Source organism: Cetorhinus maximus, chromosome 11 (assembly GCF_964194155.1).
Source record: "Cetorhinus maximus chromosome 11, sCetMax3.hap1.1, whole genome shotgun sequence".
Taxonomy (NCBI): Eukaryota; Metazoa; Chordata; class Chondrichthyes; order Lamniformes; family Cetorhinidae; genus Cetorhinus; species Cetorhinus maximus.
This window is the reverse complement of record NC_135889.1, coordinates 107,275,935-107,294,113: the sequence shown is the minus strand read 5'-3', so window position 1 is coordinate 107,294,113 and position 18,179 is coordinate 107,275,935. Positions and strand designations below refer to the sequence as shown.

Genomic DNA, 18,179 nt, shown 5'->3' with positions numbered 1-18,179 from the left:
TCTTTATAGAATGGGCAATCTGCCAGGATACCACCCAAATGGCAAATGTGGAAATTGTCCCCAAGTGTCTTTACCACAGTTAAATGCCAAGTGACCCGCTCTTTGCTGAATTTTAATTGCCAGATTTTACCAAACTGAGTTGATGGGCAGAATTTTTGCAGGTGGGCTTGGCGGGGGCGGGTAGTGGCGGTCGGCTGCGATCGAGGCCGGAAGGCAATTAATGCCCGCCCAGCGTGAAACGCGAGCGGCAGTGCTCACGCTGCCCGTAATGGAGGTGGGGTGGTGAGGAGGGTGAGTGCAAACTTCGCGCTTGCGTGCTTGAGTTGAAGAGTTTTCAAAAAAAAAAAGATTTGGAAAATGTTATGAAACATGTCCCCTCATGTGACTCTGTCACACAAGTAGGGACATATTATAAATGAAATTTAAAAAAAAAAATTATTTCATTTTTATTTGATGTTGGAAACCTCATCCCGCCCGTGGATGAGGTTTCCAAAAAATGCAAAGGCCGCTTGGCTTTTTCACCTGCCTGCCCATTGTAAAGTTGGATGGGCAGCGAAAAATTTAAGTTAATTGATACTTTAATGGCTTGAACAGGCCTTTTAATTGTCGGTGGGAGCGCTGCTGATTCCCGCGCACGCCTACTGACTGCACTATTGTGCGACTGCGCATTGATGTCGGGACACTCGCCCAACGTCAACCCATGTCATTTCACGCTCGAGCAGGCCGGGCATGTGCCGGTCCACTGAGGTGAAAATTCTGTCCGATAATCTTTTGCTCACATAACATTCTATGTGTTTAAATATTATGATATGCTGCAGGTAAACATCCACATGCATGTTTTTGGAATTTTGAAAGATCAGTGTTTTATAACCAAATGCAGGGTGATTTAAAAAATGTATTTCAAAAAATTCTAAAGCTCTATTAGCATTGCCAGCTTGTTATTATGTTACTGAATTGATCCCGTATCGAACCTTGGTGAGACTGCACACCGAGAACTGTGCACAGTTCTGGTGTCCATCTTGTAAATAGGATGCAGAAGCATTCAAGAAAGCCCAAAAAAGTCAAGTCTAGAAGTAACAAAGGCATGGTCAAGGGTGTCAGCAACAGATGAGCTAAGACAGATGCAATTCCACTTGCCTGGATGAGTGCCACTCCAATAATACTCAAGAAGCTCGACACCATCCAGGACAAAGAAGCTCCTTTGATCAGCAACACATTCACCAAATTCACTCTCTCCATCACGATGCACAGTGACAGCAGTGCGTATCATACCCAAGGGGCACTGCAGCAACTCACTGAGCCGTCTTTGATACTTCAACCAAATCACCATCCATGATGCACAGTGGAGACAAGCCCACTCAGTCCAACCTTTCCTCATAAGACAGCCCACTCATTCCAGAAATCAATCTAGTAAGCCTCCTTGGAACCGCCTCCAATGCATTTACATCCTTCCTTAAATAAGGTGACCAAAACTGCACACAGTATTCGAAGTGCGGTCTCACCAATGCCCTGTATAACTGAAGCATAACATCCTTACTTTTATGTTCAATCCCTCTCGTAATAAAGGATAGCATTCCATTAGCCTTCTTAATTACTTGCTGTACCTGCATACTAACTTTTTGTGACTCATGTACTAGAACACCTAGATCCCTCTGCACCTCAGAATTAGGCAGCCGCTCTCCATTTAAGTAATACTCTGCTTTTTTGTTCTTCCTGCCAAAGTGAACAACTTCACTTTTTCCCACATTATACTCCATTTGCCAGATCTTTACCCACTCATTCAACCTATCTATATCCACCTGCAACCTCCTTATGTCTTCTTCACAACATACTTTCCTACCTATCTTTGTATCACCTGCAAATTTCACTACCATGTCGTCACTCCCCTCATCTAAGTCATTGATGTAAATCGTAAAAAGTTGAGGCCCCAGTACAGGCCCCTGTGGAACACCACTCATCACATTTATTAATAATTTCCATTGTTTTCAACAGAAAAATTACCGCACAAAAGTGGAAAGTCTCCAGTTTACCCCAGTGGCCGACAGAGTTGATTTCGTTACAGCCAAACATAGTGGGGACATTCTGAATGATGTGAGTACATGTTCTACTGCCTCCGATTACATTATGTTTCCACAATGTAATGCCTTCTTGCTGTTGTTTCTCATAAGTGCTTCCTTTCGATGTTTAGATCAAGTACCGTGAAGCATGGCATGCCAGTAAGACAAAGTACACGCTGGCCGATACGCCAACAATGGCTATGGCACGGGACGCAGCTCGAAACCTTAATGAAGTTAGTACTGCATGGAAGTTTCAAAATTTTATTTTGAACCCCAATGTGTTCGTGTGTCAAACAGATTGACACACTTGTTAGGTTTTCAGAATTTTAAAAAAGATCCACATTACTGACATCAATAAACTCTAGTTTCAATATATACACTTAAAGTTAACACAATAGTCAAATAGAACCTCCAGAATTTTTTTAATTATAGATATCTTCAGAAAATTTCAATTTTGATACAAGACCCATCTGTTGTGTGATCTACCAATCAAAAATGCCTATGATTAACTGAGGAAACCAAGACCTAAATGTTGTTATTTTATGATGTTACCATTACATACTTAGCTGTAAAACTTGTAAAGTTTCTATGAGCAACATGAATGTGGCATGTATAATACAAGGAGGTTCCCAGTTTAGAAGGGGGAGAAAGATATAGGCTTTGCACCAATGCAGAAGAAAATTGGAGTTCATATGTGGGAGTTCTGAACGTACATCTAAATGACAAGAGAGGTAAAACAAGAGGAATGCCCATTTTACCTTGTAAATATTGCTTCCTGAGAGTGCAATTCAGTCAATAGGAAATTAATCAAAGCGACCACTCATAGTTTCTAGAATTTACAACAAAAGACAGGCCATTTGGCTCAACTGATCTCTACCAATATTACGCTCCAGGTGAGCCTCCTTCCACCCAACTTCATGTAGCCCTATCAGCACATTCTTCTTTTCCCCTTACTGTAATTAGTTTAATCTTAAGTGCGTCAATACTCATCACCTCAACTGCTCCATATGGTAGTGAGTTCTACAATCTAAACACGCTCTAACTCCACATTTTAAACACGCTCTGGAAAAAGAAGCTTCTTCTGAGTTCCTTGTTGGATTTGTTCATGACTATCTTATATTCATGGCCCCTAGTTTTGGTTTCCCCACATGATGCCCCTGAAATAATGATTCTTATAGACTTCTCAAGCAACTCCAGGAGCCCCTAACCTGCATTGATGTCAATAGTGTTAAATCTCAGTGGAAATTGACCAAATCCTATTTTATCTGCAAGTCTTAGCACATCATAAAGAAGGACAAATGGCACTGACTGACTTGTAACACAGATGTGAAATGGGTTTTTAATTCCTTTCCTGTTAACAAAACAAGGAATCACATGTATCACAGCATCAGCTGCAGAATTAGAGAACCTCAGATAAAATAGTTCAGAAAGGTTGTAGATATGTTTTCTGCTATTTAATACTCTATACCAAGTAAACTGAACATTTCATCTTCATTTTCTCCCAGTGCTTAAGGGTTTTTGTTGACCCCAACATGCTAAAAAAAAACTGCTCTGATTTATTCCCCTCCCTTGGAACACAGGTTCTAAGGATAACCCTGGCCCAAGTATTCCACTTTGGCAAGTTAATTATGTATTTATCAGGACTGATTTGTGTCATCTTTTGTCTAATGCTTACATTGTGTTCCTTCCACTTAGAAATTGTACAAGGACGATTGGGAGAAGGTAAAATCCGCTGTCACTATGCCAGCTGATGCAGTATCAATCTGTCATGCCAAGTTGACACAAAACATACAAAGTGAGGTGGGTCTTATTCAGAACAGTAATTCTATCAGTTAATTACCTGGTTACACAAGTATCTCAGTGAAAAGTTGAGTAATTTCTGTTAAGAAGATGTAATGGTGAGACACTCTATGTTGCACCATAGAGTGATGGTTTCTGGACAAGGTTACAATCATTGAGAGATATGTCCAACTGAATTGGCTTTTTCTGTTATTGGAATTCCCAAACTGTGATAACCTATGTATTACTAAGTAGTAAGTAATGCTACAAGTAAAATGATGAAGCCTGCTTTATAAATTGTTCATGATTACTGATTATTCCTTTAATGCAGATTGGCTTCCATTACTTCAGTTTCTCTTTTTCTCATCTAATTGTTCTGCAGCTAATTGGTTATACCTCATTGCCTTTTTTCACTAGCTAAAATATAAAGCTGAGCACGTCAGGCAGCGTGGCCATCACATTGGATGCCTTAACATTCACGATGACCCCAAAATGGTTCGGTGTATGCATGTAGGCAAGATGCAGAGCGACAGGGAGTACAAGAAGGAATTTCAGAGAACTAAGACCAAGATCAACATACCAGTCGACATGCTGGACATCTTGTCGGCCAAGAAATTCCAGACCCTGGCCAGCGAAATTGGCTACAGACATTACCTACGCCACTGGACCTGTCTGCCAGACCAGCACGATGTGATCCAGGCAAAGAAGGCTTATGAATTGCAGAGCGATGTGAGTATTAGTCCATTAATGATTCATGGGGGACACTAGCATTTCTTTGGGACCTTGCCCATTTGCCCTGGGTACCTCTGTTAATCCTGCCCTGTTGAACTGCTATTTGGGGATTGCATAAGGTGACCCAATTTGGTACACCTGCATTTCTCTGTCACCATCAGTCGCTGTACCATTAGTCTAATGGCCAGACTAAGACCTGCTGGATAGGGGAATTGAGAAGGATTCAAAAGCAGAATGTATTTCACTTCATTTTTGCTATTTTTAACTTTACCCTTGTTCTCATGTGTCATTCTTTTCTTTTTAGTACTTGTATAAGTCCGATCTTGAATGGGTACGTGGTTGTGGTTGGATTCCCCTGGGTTCAGTCGACTATAATAAAGTGAAACATGCACAGGCAATATTAAATGAAGTAAGTGTAGCTTTTCCTGTATGTTTTGGCAATTCATTGTTTTACTAGAGTTTTTCCATATTTTTCATTGGCATAAAATGTTTTTTCATTGACAGTGTCTTCTGCCTCTTTTCATTTTCAGAAAGCGTATAAAGAAAATGCTGTTGCCAACTTTGCCAAGTTTACCTCAATTACTGACCCGCCAGAGGTGGTGCAGGCTAAGATAAATACAACCAACTTCAGTGATGTAAGTGTCTCTCAGCATTTTGCAACGAGTACCTAATGCATTTTGGAACCGTAGTTCAGGAGGGCAGCCAACATCACAGGAACAGGAATGTCAATGTGCCTTGTATTTTGATACAACTTGAGGAACAAGTTGATCTTTCTCTGCCTATCAATTTTACATGTTCGTATTTTTGTATTGAAAGCAGATTTTACCACTAAAAACCATATTTTCAATTTGTATATATACATAGCTTAAGTTGAGCTAATTTAACCAAGGTGGCCAATCCTTTAGGAGGAAAATCAGGAAGCAATCTTTTCACACAAGGGATACTGAAAATATATAATTCCCTCTTCCAAAAGGCTCTGGATGCAGCAACATTTGGAGCTGTCAAGACGAAGTGATAGATTTTTGTTAGGTAAGGATATCAAGATCATGGAGCAAAAGTGGGCAAATGAAGTTAGTATAGATCAAGCAGCAATTACCTAATTAGATGATGGAGCAAACTTGATGGGCTGAATGACCTACTCTTCTTCATATTGTTATGATCTTAGACCAGACCTCCAAGTTTTTGGTGAGACCCGGATTAGGGCAGTAACGTTTTGTTTAATGTAGACAAAAAATTGATATTCAAGACATTTGCTAAGAGAATAAAGCCACAAGATTCCGCGGGTATTGGACAACAAAAATAAACTTTACTGTACAAGTTCAAAAAGCTAAAACAATTTACAATATCTATCCTATACTCTAACATTCAGGGTTAATATGAGGTATATGTGAATTAACAGGCAAACTATGGTCGAGCACAACACACTGTACAATAAATAACAAATGGAAACAAGACATAGATTTCTCAGCAACCCACCCAGACGTCAGCAACCACTGTGACACAACCAATCTCATTGAAACTCTGCCTACCTCAGTAGGGACTCCAATCTTTTCATTTTCAAAGAGCAAGCCTCTGAATTCCCACAAAGCCACTCCAACTTGGATTGCTTCAGTGATTGCACACCTCCCAAGGTTTCAGTCATATCTCCCTCGGCTCTGTTCCACTGGATTTCCGAGTCTGCATTCCAAACTCTACTTACTGATGCAATTTTAGCTCTTTAACAGCCAGCTAGCTTCACTGGGCTGGCACTGTCGCTGGATTTCACTAAGCTCCAATCCCCCCCAGCTGCACCAAATTATAAATGGCTCCCTGGCCTTCTTCTGAGCCCTACCCTTTCCTGAATGGAACCAGTGACCATTGACCACTTTCTGAGCTCCCCAGGACTTCTCCTGAGATCTAACTACACAGAACTAAAACAGCTCCTGGGATTTCTCCTGAGCCCCAGTTACAAAGAGCCAGCTGACAGCAACACTTTTGCTGCCTGGAGCCTGTTAACGGCAACACCTTTTTTGGTAGGGATTTTTCCCAAGCAAATACATAGGGTAACATTTTTAGCTCCACGGGTGGGCGTGCACCAAGGTCAACAGGCATGCGTCCCAACGTCACCGCGCACTCGCACAATATTTCAGTCGGCAAACGTGCGCCGGAGTTGACAGCGCACCTGCCGACAATTAAAAGGCCTATTAAGGCCATTAAAAAGGTAATTAACGTAAACTTTTCGCTGCCCGTCCAACCTTATGGTTGGTGGGCAGGCGAAAAGGCCAAGCGGCCTTTGCACAATTTTGGAAACCTCATCCACGGGCGGGATGAGGTTTCCAAAAGCAAATAAGAAATACTATAAAAACTTTATTTTTTCATTAATAACATGTCCCTGCTCATGTGACAGAGTCACATGAGGGGGGACACGTTTCGAAACATTGATAAACTTTTTCATTTTTTTAAATATCAGCTCATGCCCCTGAGGTAGCTCTCTGCCTCAGGGAGTTTATGTAGATTATGCCTTAGGGAAATTATGTGCGAAGGTTGTGCTCACCTGGTTTGGACTCCTCCCCCCGCGCACGCACGCACAGGCAGTGCTCAGTGCTGTCGCTCGCGTTTCACGGTGGGTTGGCCTTAATTTGCTTAAGCTTCCTTCTGGGCCCGATTGCAGGCAGCAGTTGGCTTCCCGACCACCCCCGCCGAGCCCGCACAGCAGGGGGAAAAATTCTGCCCCTCGATAAATTGAAACTCTGGAACTTTCTTAAACTCTACCCATGTCCACGATGACGTGGGCTCGCTGACTGAATGTTTTTAAATTAATTGTAACTTTAACTCCCAAAACTAAACAACTCTTTGGGCTGCATTTCTTTGCAAGCAGTGTCGACCACACATCTCTAGTTCTCCAGATAAGTAAGCCCACCTGCTGTTTTACGATCTCCTCTTTCTGCTTTAGTTGCATTAATTCAATTTTCTGCAGTTAAACCCTAATCTTTGCAGAATTAAGAATTACCATTAAAATATTACTATGAACCATGAACGAGAGCATTTATAATAATATGTTCCTCTGATACTCTATTGGTCAATTTTGCTCACTTTTAAAATGCTCACTTTGACGTATTCCCTCAAGCTGATTAGGCGTCTTAAGTAGTTTGAGAATTATCTATAGGATATTGCATAGTTACATAGTGAGTGAAGTGAATAAATGAGTGTTGTTGCTGATATTTCATGCAATCAACTTTGCATTCTGAGCTTCAATTATTTCCTACATTTGTGATTTTACTCCCAGTTTGCTAGGTTTCCCAAACCTAGTGTGTGTTTCCATGTTGGATGTTGAAGCTATTGTTCTAATGCCTTGATTTTAATAAGGTTGCTGGTTTTATTTTTATCAGTTGAAGTACAAAGAGACATTTAACCGTGACAAGGGCAAGTACATCGGTGCTGCTGACACACCTCAACTGGCTCATTCAAGGGAAATGGCAAAGCATATTAGTGAGGTGAGTTTTCACGTGTTTTATTGTGAAAATATAACTCAATGATTATATGTTCATGTTGCTGCTTTTTAATTTTTTTGCACCATGTAATTAGCATTATCAAGAACTAAACTTCATTTATTGGAAGAAGCCATGCAGATTGATGCAGTTGTTATCTAACTATATTGTTTTTGCCTTCATCTCTTTGTTGTAATACATTTATACCCTACAGAACTTTTATAAGGGTGACTGGGAGAACAACAAAGCTTTAGGATACAACTTGCCTCCAGACTATCTGCCTCTGGTTGTTGCTAAGCATGCTGAGAATGTAAGCAGTAATGTAAGTATAGACCAATTCTCTCTTCCTTAGCATTTTTTTTTGACTGTGGCGTTCATCCAGCAAGCATGTTTATTAATGTAAACATAAATGTGATTTGCAGGTGAAGTACAAGGAACTGTATGAAAAGCTCAAGGGACACTACCTGGCAGGAGGAGATATCAAGGACTTCCCTGCAGTAATCCAAGCAATGGCTATGGATAAAATGAGGAACATGGTATGTGCCACTTTAACATTGTTAACCTGTTTAAGAATCGAAGATATTAAATTATCGTTTGGTTATGTCCTCTCATCCCAGTATTTCATTTGGCGGGACTTCTGGCTGGGCCGCCGCCTCGCCTGTGGCGGGTCCCGGCCGTGACAGGGCTGGAAAATCCCGGCCATTGTTACAAATCACAAATAATACAAACCTACTTTGCAAGCTTATCTGCTACAGCACTCTTGGCCCAGGACTTTCCGGTCCCGCCAGCAGTGGGCATTGTCGTGGGTGGGGCTGGAAAATTTGGAGAGTCTGTTGACTTTAGGTGGGCATTTTGGGACCAGAAAATCCCGCCCTTGATTTTTGTTCAGTCAGGATATTAGGAAACATGGGACCAATCCTGGTAAATGAAGTTAAGGTGTAGAGTTAAGATAAGATACATGACATAGTTGAATGAGGGAACGGGCTCAAAGAGCTAAATGATCTATTTTTGTTCCTACACGCCTATGATTTAAGCAATTATTTCTCAAATCATCGTGGGGGTTTCATTATATTTAGCAGAGCAATTCAAACATTGGCGCATTAATTGCTCCCCAGAAGGTCGTAACCCAGAGATACCCCAGAAGTTGCACTGGAGAACCCCCCCTGGAAGGACTGCCTGGGAATTTCCCTGGAAGCTTCAACTCCCATTGGGCAATTACCCTGCACCTGGAACCATTTGAAACTCCTATTTAAAGTTGGAGACTTTGGATGGTTCTGACTCTCTTAGCAGAATAGTTACCTAGGAAAAGTAAGAAGGATTAAAACCAGTTCTAACACCTGGGTAACTATACTACCAACCCCCTGATCCCTCATTGGTACTCCAACTAGTCCCCACCCCCCCCAACTACCCCCAGATTACCGAACTGCCCCTCCACCCTCCTGACTAACCCGCTCATCCCCTGACCACCTGACTACCCTACTGATCTGCCAACCACCACTAACCCCTGCCCCTTGACTACCCCCAACCCCCTTTCTACCCCATGACAACGCTCCAACCTCCTAACCATACAACTAACCCCCCCAACTACCACCCCACTCCTTCCGACCACCCGTCTACCCCCCACTCCCCAGATCACCCACCCACCTCCCACCCCTGACTACCCCTGACCGCCCAACTAACCCCCCCCAACCCCTGACTGCACTGAATCCTTCGACTAACCCCTCACCCCAACTATCCCCCACCCACCTTGGCCACCCGACTCCCCAAACCCCACCCTCAAATTATCCCCACCACCCCCAACTATTTGACCCCACCCCATTCACACCCCTCCCCGACCACCCTAACCCCTCACTCACTTATTTTACGGACTTACCTTCTCTCCTGTCAAAGTGGCTGGGACATTTAAACTTACCATTTTACGGCTGCTAGTGCCATAAAAAGGGGGTGTGGCTTCACATCCCCCGGTGATCCTGCAACAGCACTGAAGGCTTCCAGGAGCAGCTGCAATGCAGATTTCTCAGCAGGGTGGGGTCGGAAGTCTGGACGAGAAATGTGCAGCTCCAGACTAAGGTAAGTAAAAAGGACCGGATTAGCAATCCGACAGTGATTGCCGCTCCATGGCAGACTCAGCCCATTGTTACTTCAAACGACAGATGAGAAGAATGAAGTAAGCTCTTAGTTCCAATTATCTCGTTTTCGAGGGAAATCTCAAATGCCTTTTGACCTTGAATGTGACACAATCATTTGATGAAAGTTACTGGGAAACGATGCTGTATTTGAGTTCTGTATTGTTCATTAATTCTCCTTTTCATATCATAACTTTATGATTAAGTGGGGGCTGCAGGTTAAATACCAAGCACTTGTATTGCCGTATGATAGTTATGGCATGAATTCACATAGACTGTCGTTTAGAACTAATGCTGTGATATTCTGTTATATAAACAGAGGTGTTAGCCTATTTATTTTAAATTAGTTATTGCCTTTGTTAAAACAATAATCAAGGTTATGAAACAAAAATATTTAGTATTAATATATTTCATATTGCATGGAGCATTTTTATGACTTATGTATAGAAGCTGCTAAGTAGAGGTAAGATGCTGGAGTTTGATGGCAGGCTAAAACTAGTATCATAGCCAAGAAATGCACACTCTATTTCCACATCTTACTGAGTTTTCTACTAATTTCAATTATAGTGTGCAGGAAGGCACTGAGCAGGGTATGGCTGCTGTCCCATGTGGATCGGGATGTGGGGGACACAGACAAGTTCAGATGGGAAGTTTTCACTAGGCACCCCCATCCTTGTGTACAGTGTAGCTCTCGATCAACTGCAGCATTGGAGGCTGTCTACCTGTAAGCTCCCGATCCCTCCCTCTTGGTCATGTCTTGTGGACTTAGGAACTGGATGATAACTGGTGCAAGATATCATACTGTGCAGATATGGATAACATCCATTTCAATATCTATAACATCATTGCACATATTCTCTAGAATAACTTCATAACATCTGCTGGATGTGTACAATCGTGGTCCTCACACACTAATAAGCTAAGTGAGCAGATTAAATTGTATGATGGTTGGAAGAACTGCACATTCAAATACATTTTATGCATTTTAGGAAAACTTTTCTTTTGATCTGCCTTAGATTTTGATTTTTTTTTTGGCATGACTGCCAGCTGCCTTTGGAGCCTAAAATGTTGGTCCATTTATAAAGCACAGCCATAAGGAGACCAATTACTATGCAACAGAATGCTCAGGCAGTGACTGTAGGCTGCACAGCCCTTTCATTGAGACTATGATTATGTGATACAGTTCGTACCTGTCGCTCTGGTTAGGAGGGGAAGTCCAGTCAAGATTCTTGTTTCTGATTCTCTGCTGGAAGTGTATGTAAATAGTCATTTGTTGAGAATAGAATTGGGCTTGGTTTTAACACACTCTATGATCAAATAGCTTGCTCAACACTCCCTGCCAATGATCACTTAAGCGTTCACAGCACTAAAGAATGGCCAAGCACGTTTGTATTACAGGAAGGATGTTAGTGATTATTTTTGGTATTTAACATTACACTCTATGCCCATATTTTACACTATTATTGTTTCCTTTCTTAGCTGGATTACAGGAGGAGTTATGAAGATACTAAGTGCGAAATTCACATCCCCAAAGACATGATTAGCAATGTTGTGGCAAAGAGATGCCAGCATATCCTCAGCGACATTGAATACCGCACCTACCTTCGTCATTGGACCTGCCTGCCTGACAAGCATGATGTAATTCATGCTAGGAAAGCTCAAGAGATCTTAAGTGATGTACGTATGAATTTAATATATCCATGGGTCTGAACCACAAATGGTGGAGCACTAAGGAGAGACATGACTTACATGTCCAAGTGGAGGATCTGTGTTGGAGCCTGTGACTGTCACTAATATTGTGGATAATCACTTTGGGTCAACAGGAATCCCTTAAAGTGATTTGAATGAACATTGAAAGCCAAGCAAAAGTATATCCTACTATAAAAGGGGAGCAGCTTAATCATTGTAACTTTATATTTGGTGTTGAACAATATGGATTATAATTGTGATGAACAGTTTCACGTCTCTCAACCATGGTGGAGTTTAGACAGCACTCGCAGGGCAGAACCATGTTTTTCTGTGGAACCTGCAAACCAGGTGGTTTTGTCAGCTTGGCAGTCTTGTCCCCGCTGCTTTTCTTAACGGCACTGTTTAACATTGGGACATCCAATTAAAATGGAACAGGTTGAAGGTATTATTGTTAATCCATGTACTTTGTCCACAAAATTAAGAAGCCCGTGATATTACTATGTAGCTACCATTCACCTTTGCCTCTGAGTAACACAGAATGCTTGCTACAGTTTGAACTTGGTGTTGTGTGCCACAGAAATTTTCGAAGGAATTCAACATCCTTGAAAATTCTCTTTTCAGAGCAAATTATGTCTGGCCATGCAGCACTGCTCTGTGGCTGTTTTACTGACTGGTATCAGTGCAATTAAAAAGGGCTGATAGAATGAGACTTTGACTTTTGCTGATTTTATTTTTCCATGTTACAGTTTGTATACAAGGATGACCTGAACTGGCTGAAGGGCATTGGTTGTTTTGTCTGGGACACTCCAGAAATACTGCGAGCCAAACATTCCTATCAGCTACAGAGTGAAGTAAGTCATATTTAGCTGAAAAGCAACTATTCTTTCAAGTTTGATAAAGTGAATGCCAGGATATGGGTAAACCTGTGCAGCATAAATCAAGCTCAGTTCAGCAAAAATTTAACAAGAAAAAAATATGCATGCCAGATTAGTGTGTGCTGTGAGTTTGTATGTTATTTAAAGAATTCAGATAGAATGCCACAACATTCTTTTGCTATTGCCTTTTTGAATTGGGCTTGAATTGAATATTTGAATTCAGGATCTAAAGCAGCCTCTTTGGGTATGCACTAGAACTTACATAGCATCTGGTAAAAAAAAAATCACATTACTTACATTGCGAAATAGTTGATTTAGTTGCTTACTGTAGTAATTATAGTTTTGTTAAATGTTGGACTGTATCTATAAGAATAGTCCTGTGATATAAGATCACATGACCTGTGTAAACCAATGTGTTAGCAGCACGGACTACCTCCACAGTCAGTGTGGAGACAGAGGTGGAGTTGACAGCACACGTGTAGTTGCTACTGGCTACATTGTGAATAAACCTAATGTTTCCACTAAGTAAGTTGTCTGCAGATGAACTCTATTACAAATAGGTGACTAGGCCACACTACAACAAACTGGCGATGAGGATAAATCAAGATAAATTGCAATTGGTACTGTACCTCGCCCAGCGACTGTGAGTATCAACGTCCGTTTAAAATAGCAGCAGATATACTCACCAAAAATACCACAATTTGGTAGAATTAATCTCTTTGAGCCAGCCACAGATGATTGGTCTCAGTATATAGAACGCCTCACAATCTTCTTTCAAGCGAATAAAATCATGGGGGATGAGAAGAGGCAAACGATCCTCTTGAGTACTTGTGGGAGCAAAACCTACGGTTTGATTCGAAGTTTGACAGTACCCAGTGCCCCAGCTTCAAAGAACTTTGGAGAATTGGTGGACCTCGTGAAGGGACATTTTCAACCCAAGCCCTCAGTCACGACGCAGAGGTTCCGGTTCAGTTCACGAAATAGAGCCTGAGTGAGACAATTGCTAGCTACGTGGTGAATCTGAAGCAATTAACGGAACATTGCAAGTTCGGTGAGGCTCTGAATGACATGCTCAGAGATCGTTTAGCGTGTGGTCTGAAAGAAGACACTATTCAGAGAAGTTGGCTGGCTGAGGTGAATCTGGATTTTAAGAAGGTTTACAGGGCTGGCCATGGAAAGTGCTATAAGAGATTCACAAGCAATACAAGGGGCGCAAAGCGATGCTGTACTCCAAATCGGACAGGAACAATCAGCCAAAAGTGGCGCGAGAACGCGAGACTTTGCCGCGAAGCGGGAAACAGCCCCCGCTATCTGAAAAATAAGAAGAAATAATTTAGCAGCTAAATCGAAGAACAACTTTAATCGATGGCAGTTTAAAAAAGTAGAATGTTACTTTTGTCACAGAAGTGGACATACACTGAGACAGTGCAAAGAGAGATTTAAACAGGCTTGCAAACAGCAGAAGAAGCCCAATTAAATCTACAGTGTAGAAGATCCTGAAACAGCAAATTCTGACATCTATTCATTGTTTAACATGAAAGTGGGGAAGACAGGGCCAATATTTGTTTGGTACAAGTGAATGGTAAACCAGTAAAAATGGAAGCGGACATGGGGGCTTCCACTACTGTAATTGGAGAACACACTTTCAGATATTTAAATAATGGTGAATATCAATTAAATTTGGAACAAACACCTGCCAAGTTGAAAACGTGCATAGGCGAAGAAATCCAAGCGAAAGGTAGCAGCAGAGTAACTGTTTATAGATACCAATCGGCATAGCTGCTTGTGATGGTGGTAGTAGGTGAAGGGCCAAGCTTCTTGGGCAAGATTGGTTAAAGGAGATTAAATTAAACTGGTCCGAAATCTTCCAGTTGAGAGCAAGTGGGCTACCAGAGCTGCTTAAAAACTACGCCACCGTCTTCAGGGACAAACTGGGAAAAATCCAAGGCCTGTAGGCCAAGATTTACGTGGATCCAGAAGCAACCTCTCGCTTCATGAAAGCAAGACCGGTGCCATACGCCCTGAGAGAGCAGGTTGACGCTGAGCTGAACCGGCTAGAGAGGTTGGGTGTCATAAAAGTGGTTCAGTTCTCAGGATGGGCAGCACCCATAGTCCCCATCCTTAAACCAGACCAAAGCGTCCGAATTTGCGGGGTCTATAAACTAATGGTCAACAGAGCAGCCAAACTGGACAGGTACCCCATTCCAAAAATTGAAGATCTATTTGCCAAGCTAGCAGGAGGGACAACGTATACAAAGTTTGACATGAGTCATGCATATCAGCAATTAGAGTTGGATGACGCCTCCTGGGAATTTGTCACAATTAATACCCACAAAAGGTTGTGCCAATATACATGCTTGCCTTTTAATGTTTCCTCAGCCTGTGCCATCTTTCAGAGAACAATGGAAAGCTTACTGCAGGGACTACCTCAGGTTGTTGTCTACTTAGGTTCACTGAAAAGGAACATTTGGCTAACCTAGAGGAAGTCCTAAAACGCTTTTTACAAGCAGAAGTGCGACTGACAAAGGAAAAATGCATTTTTCAAGCAAAGGAAGTAATCTACTTGGGCCACCAGGTAGATTCTCAGAGGTTACACCCGGTTGTAGAGAAGGTTAAAGCAATAAGAGGGGCACCTGCACCCAAGAACACCTCTGAACTTAAATCATTTTTAGGAATGATAAATTATTATGGACGATTTTTACCTAATTTATCTACAGTTCTGGCCCCTCTGCATTCACTGCTAGGAAAGAACCAATGTTGGTCTTGAGAGGCACCCTAAAAAGAATCTTTCATGAAAGTGAAACAGCTTTTACACTCACCCAATCTGTTTGTGCATTATGACCAGATGAAAGACTTGGTGTTAATATGTGATGCGCCTGCCTAAGGAGTGGGAGCGGTACTATCTCATAGAATGGACGATGGCACAGAGCAGCCAATAGGCTATGTGTCTAAAAAAGGATATTCTCAGATTGAAAAGGAAGGTCTCGCGATCATTTTTGGTCTAAAAAAATTTCACCTATATGTGCACAGTCAGCATTTCACGATTGTATCAGACCACAAACCACTGTTGGGTTTGTTTAGCGAGGAAAAGACTATGCCATCTATAGCCTCAGCAAGAATACAATGATGGGCCCTAATTTTGGCGGCTTATGAATACACCTTTGTACATAGGCCTGGCATTCACATCGCAAATGCCGATGCCCTGAGTCGCCTGCCCTTACGAGAGAATGACGAACACGTCCCAGTTCCACAGGAAATCGTTTTACTGTTAAATTTTCTAGATTCCTCGCTAGTATGTGCCAGACTGAAGCAAGACTGGATGAGTCGGGACCCAGTCCTACCTCGAGTGCAAGACCAAGTGTTACATGGTTGGTCCCAGGAGCTAGTCTCTGATGAAATGAAACATTCTTCAACCGAAGACACGAGATGAGCCGTCAAGGTGGCATTCTATTATGGGGTGTACGGTAATAGTTCCTCAAAAGGGAAGGGAGTCACTTTTAGTCGAACTACACAGTGCCCGCTCAGGGATCTTCCGAATGAAAACCATAGCGTGCAGCTACCTATGGTGGCCAGGGATGGATGGTGATATTGAAAATGTGGCAAAGCACTTTGTGCAATGTCAGCAGTTGCAAAAGTTGCTGGTGGAAGATGCTCAGCCAGGGACTGACATGTCTGATGTCTCTATCAGAGTGGAAGACACTGAACTGCAAAGGACCACGGAGGAACCTGATGTTCATGCAGTTCCAGAGAATGTGGTTCCTGAAAAAGAATCTGAAGTCGTAGAGCTGAGATGTTCCATATGAATCAGGAAACCCCTTGAAAGACTGAACTTGTAAATTTCATGACCTGTGTAAATATCATAATGTCGTGAGATAAATATACTTGTAAATACAATATGTGCAGCAAAGTTAAAGGGGGGAGGAATGTAGTAATTATAGTCTTGTTAAATGTTGGACTGTACCTTTAAGAATAGTCCTGTGATATAAGATCACATGACTGTGTAAACCAATGTGTTAGCAGCATGGGCTACCTCCACAGTCAGTGTAGAGATAGAGATGGAGTTGAAAGTACACGTGTAGTTGCTGCTGGCTGTATTGTAAATAAACTAGGGGAGAATTTTCCCTATGTCCGGTGGGCCATGCGGGAGTGGGCGTAGGCGGGTGTGGACCTGATCGCCGCCCGCGATCAGGTCCGCGCTGCCATTTTACGCGTTGGCATGCGGGGCCCACCAACGGGAAAATTCTGGCCCTAATGTTTCCACTTAGAAAGTTGTCAGCAGATGAACTCCATTCAAATAGGCGACAAGGCCACACGACAACATATACTTTGATAACAGGTGGAAAGGAGTGGATTAGCGTACAAAAAGACAGCACCACTAAATAGTAGCACAGGGGCAGTGTTTTATCAAATGCTGAGGGTCTAATTTCATCCAAGGCTATTAAGGGAAAATGCTGAGCAGAAGTAAAGGGAGAGAAGCAGGTAAATAAAGCAGCAGGTCTTTGGACTTGCTGCTATAACCTGGTTATAGAACAGGACAAGTAAAGACTAGGATCAGGCTCTGTATTTCCTCTTCCTTTGTGGGTAGATAGTGGTGTAGTGGTCATATCACAGTAATCCAGAGGCCCAGGCTAAAGCTCTGGAGGCAGGAGTTCAAATCTCACTGCGGCAGCTGCTAAAATTTACATATAATTAACAAAATAAGGAATTGAAAGCTAATCTCAGTAATGGTGACCATGGCAACTGTCATCAATTGTTGTAAAAACCCATTTTCTTCACTAATGTCCTGTACGGAAGGAAATCTGCCATCCTTACCTGCTCTGGCTATGATGTGACTCCAGATCCACAGTAATGTGTTTGACTCTTAAATGCCCTCTGAAATGTCCTAACAAGCCAATCAGTTCAAGGGCATTTAGGGATGGGCAACGCTGGCCTTGCCAGTGGCACCCACATCCCATGATAAGAATAAATTTAAAAAAAACTTATTATTTGTGGCTTGGGGGAGGCAATGTGAAGGGAAAAGAATTTAAACATAGCACAAAGCTATCATGAAAAGATATTTGCTAAAAAGCATCATGTGCACTGAATATTTAAATTAGTGGTATTTTCCAGTGCATGGTCAGACCGGCGATCTTGAGTTTGATGAAAGTAGTGTGCCTAAGGAGCTGAAATGGTATATTTTGTTTACTGCAAATCAGCAGTTGATACCTTTGAACATTTGATTTATTACAGAATAAATACAGAACTGGTGGAAAGAAGAATTTTGAGAATTACACTGTGGTCACAGATACACCAGTCTATGTCACAGCTATCCAGAGTGGCCTTCAGCTAAGTGATGTAAGTGCTTAACAGTTATTATCCCTAGAACCCAGAATAGTTTTTGACTTTAATTGTCAAGATCACAAATATCTGAGAACTCTTTCAATTTACATTGCTCTGTGAGTTTTCATTGTCCTT

At 42.0% G+C, this 18,179-nt stretch overlaps 1 protein-coding gene across 2 annotated transcripts in view; it reads left to right on the top strand.

Annotated features, from left to right (window-relative positions):
• Positions 1 to 18,179, top strand: part of neb (nebulin) — a 279,762-nt gene that overhangs the window by 151,760 nt on the left and 109,823 nt on the right. For both annotated transcript variants that reach the window (XM_078552563.1, XM_078552562.1), the window contains 12 exons: positions 1,993 to 2,091; positions 2,189 to 2,290; positions 3,753 to 3,857; positions 4,254 to 4,565; positions 4,873 to 4,977; positions 5,099 to 5,203; positions 7,937 to 8,041; positions 8,250 to 8,357; positions 8,458 to 8,571; positions 11,641 to 11,838; positions 12,597 to 12,701; positions 17,955 to 18,059. In XM_078552563.1, coding sequence (XP_078408689.1) covers positions 1,993 to 2,091; positions 2,189 to 2,290; positions 3,753 to 3,857; positions 4,254 to 4,565; positions 4,873 to 4,977; positions 5,099 to 5,203; positions 7,937 to 8,041; positions 8,250 to 8,357; positions 8,458 to 8,571; positions 11,641 to 11,838; positions 12,597 to 12,701; positions 17,955 to 18,059 — 1,563 coding nt within the window. The remainder of the gene's footprint in view (positions 1 to 1,992; positions 2,092 to 2,188; positions 2,291 to 3,752; positions 3,858 to 4,253; positions 4,566 to 4,872; positions 4,978 to 5,098; positions 5,204 to 7,936; positions 8,042 to 8,249; positions 8,358 to 8,457; positions 8,572 to 11,640; positions 11,839 to 12,596; positions 12,702 to 17,954; positions 18,060 to 18,179) is intronic.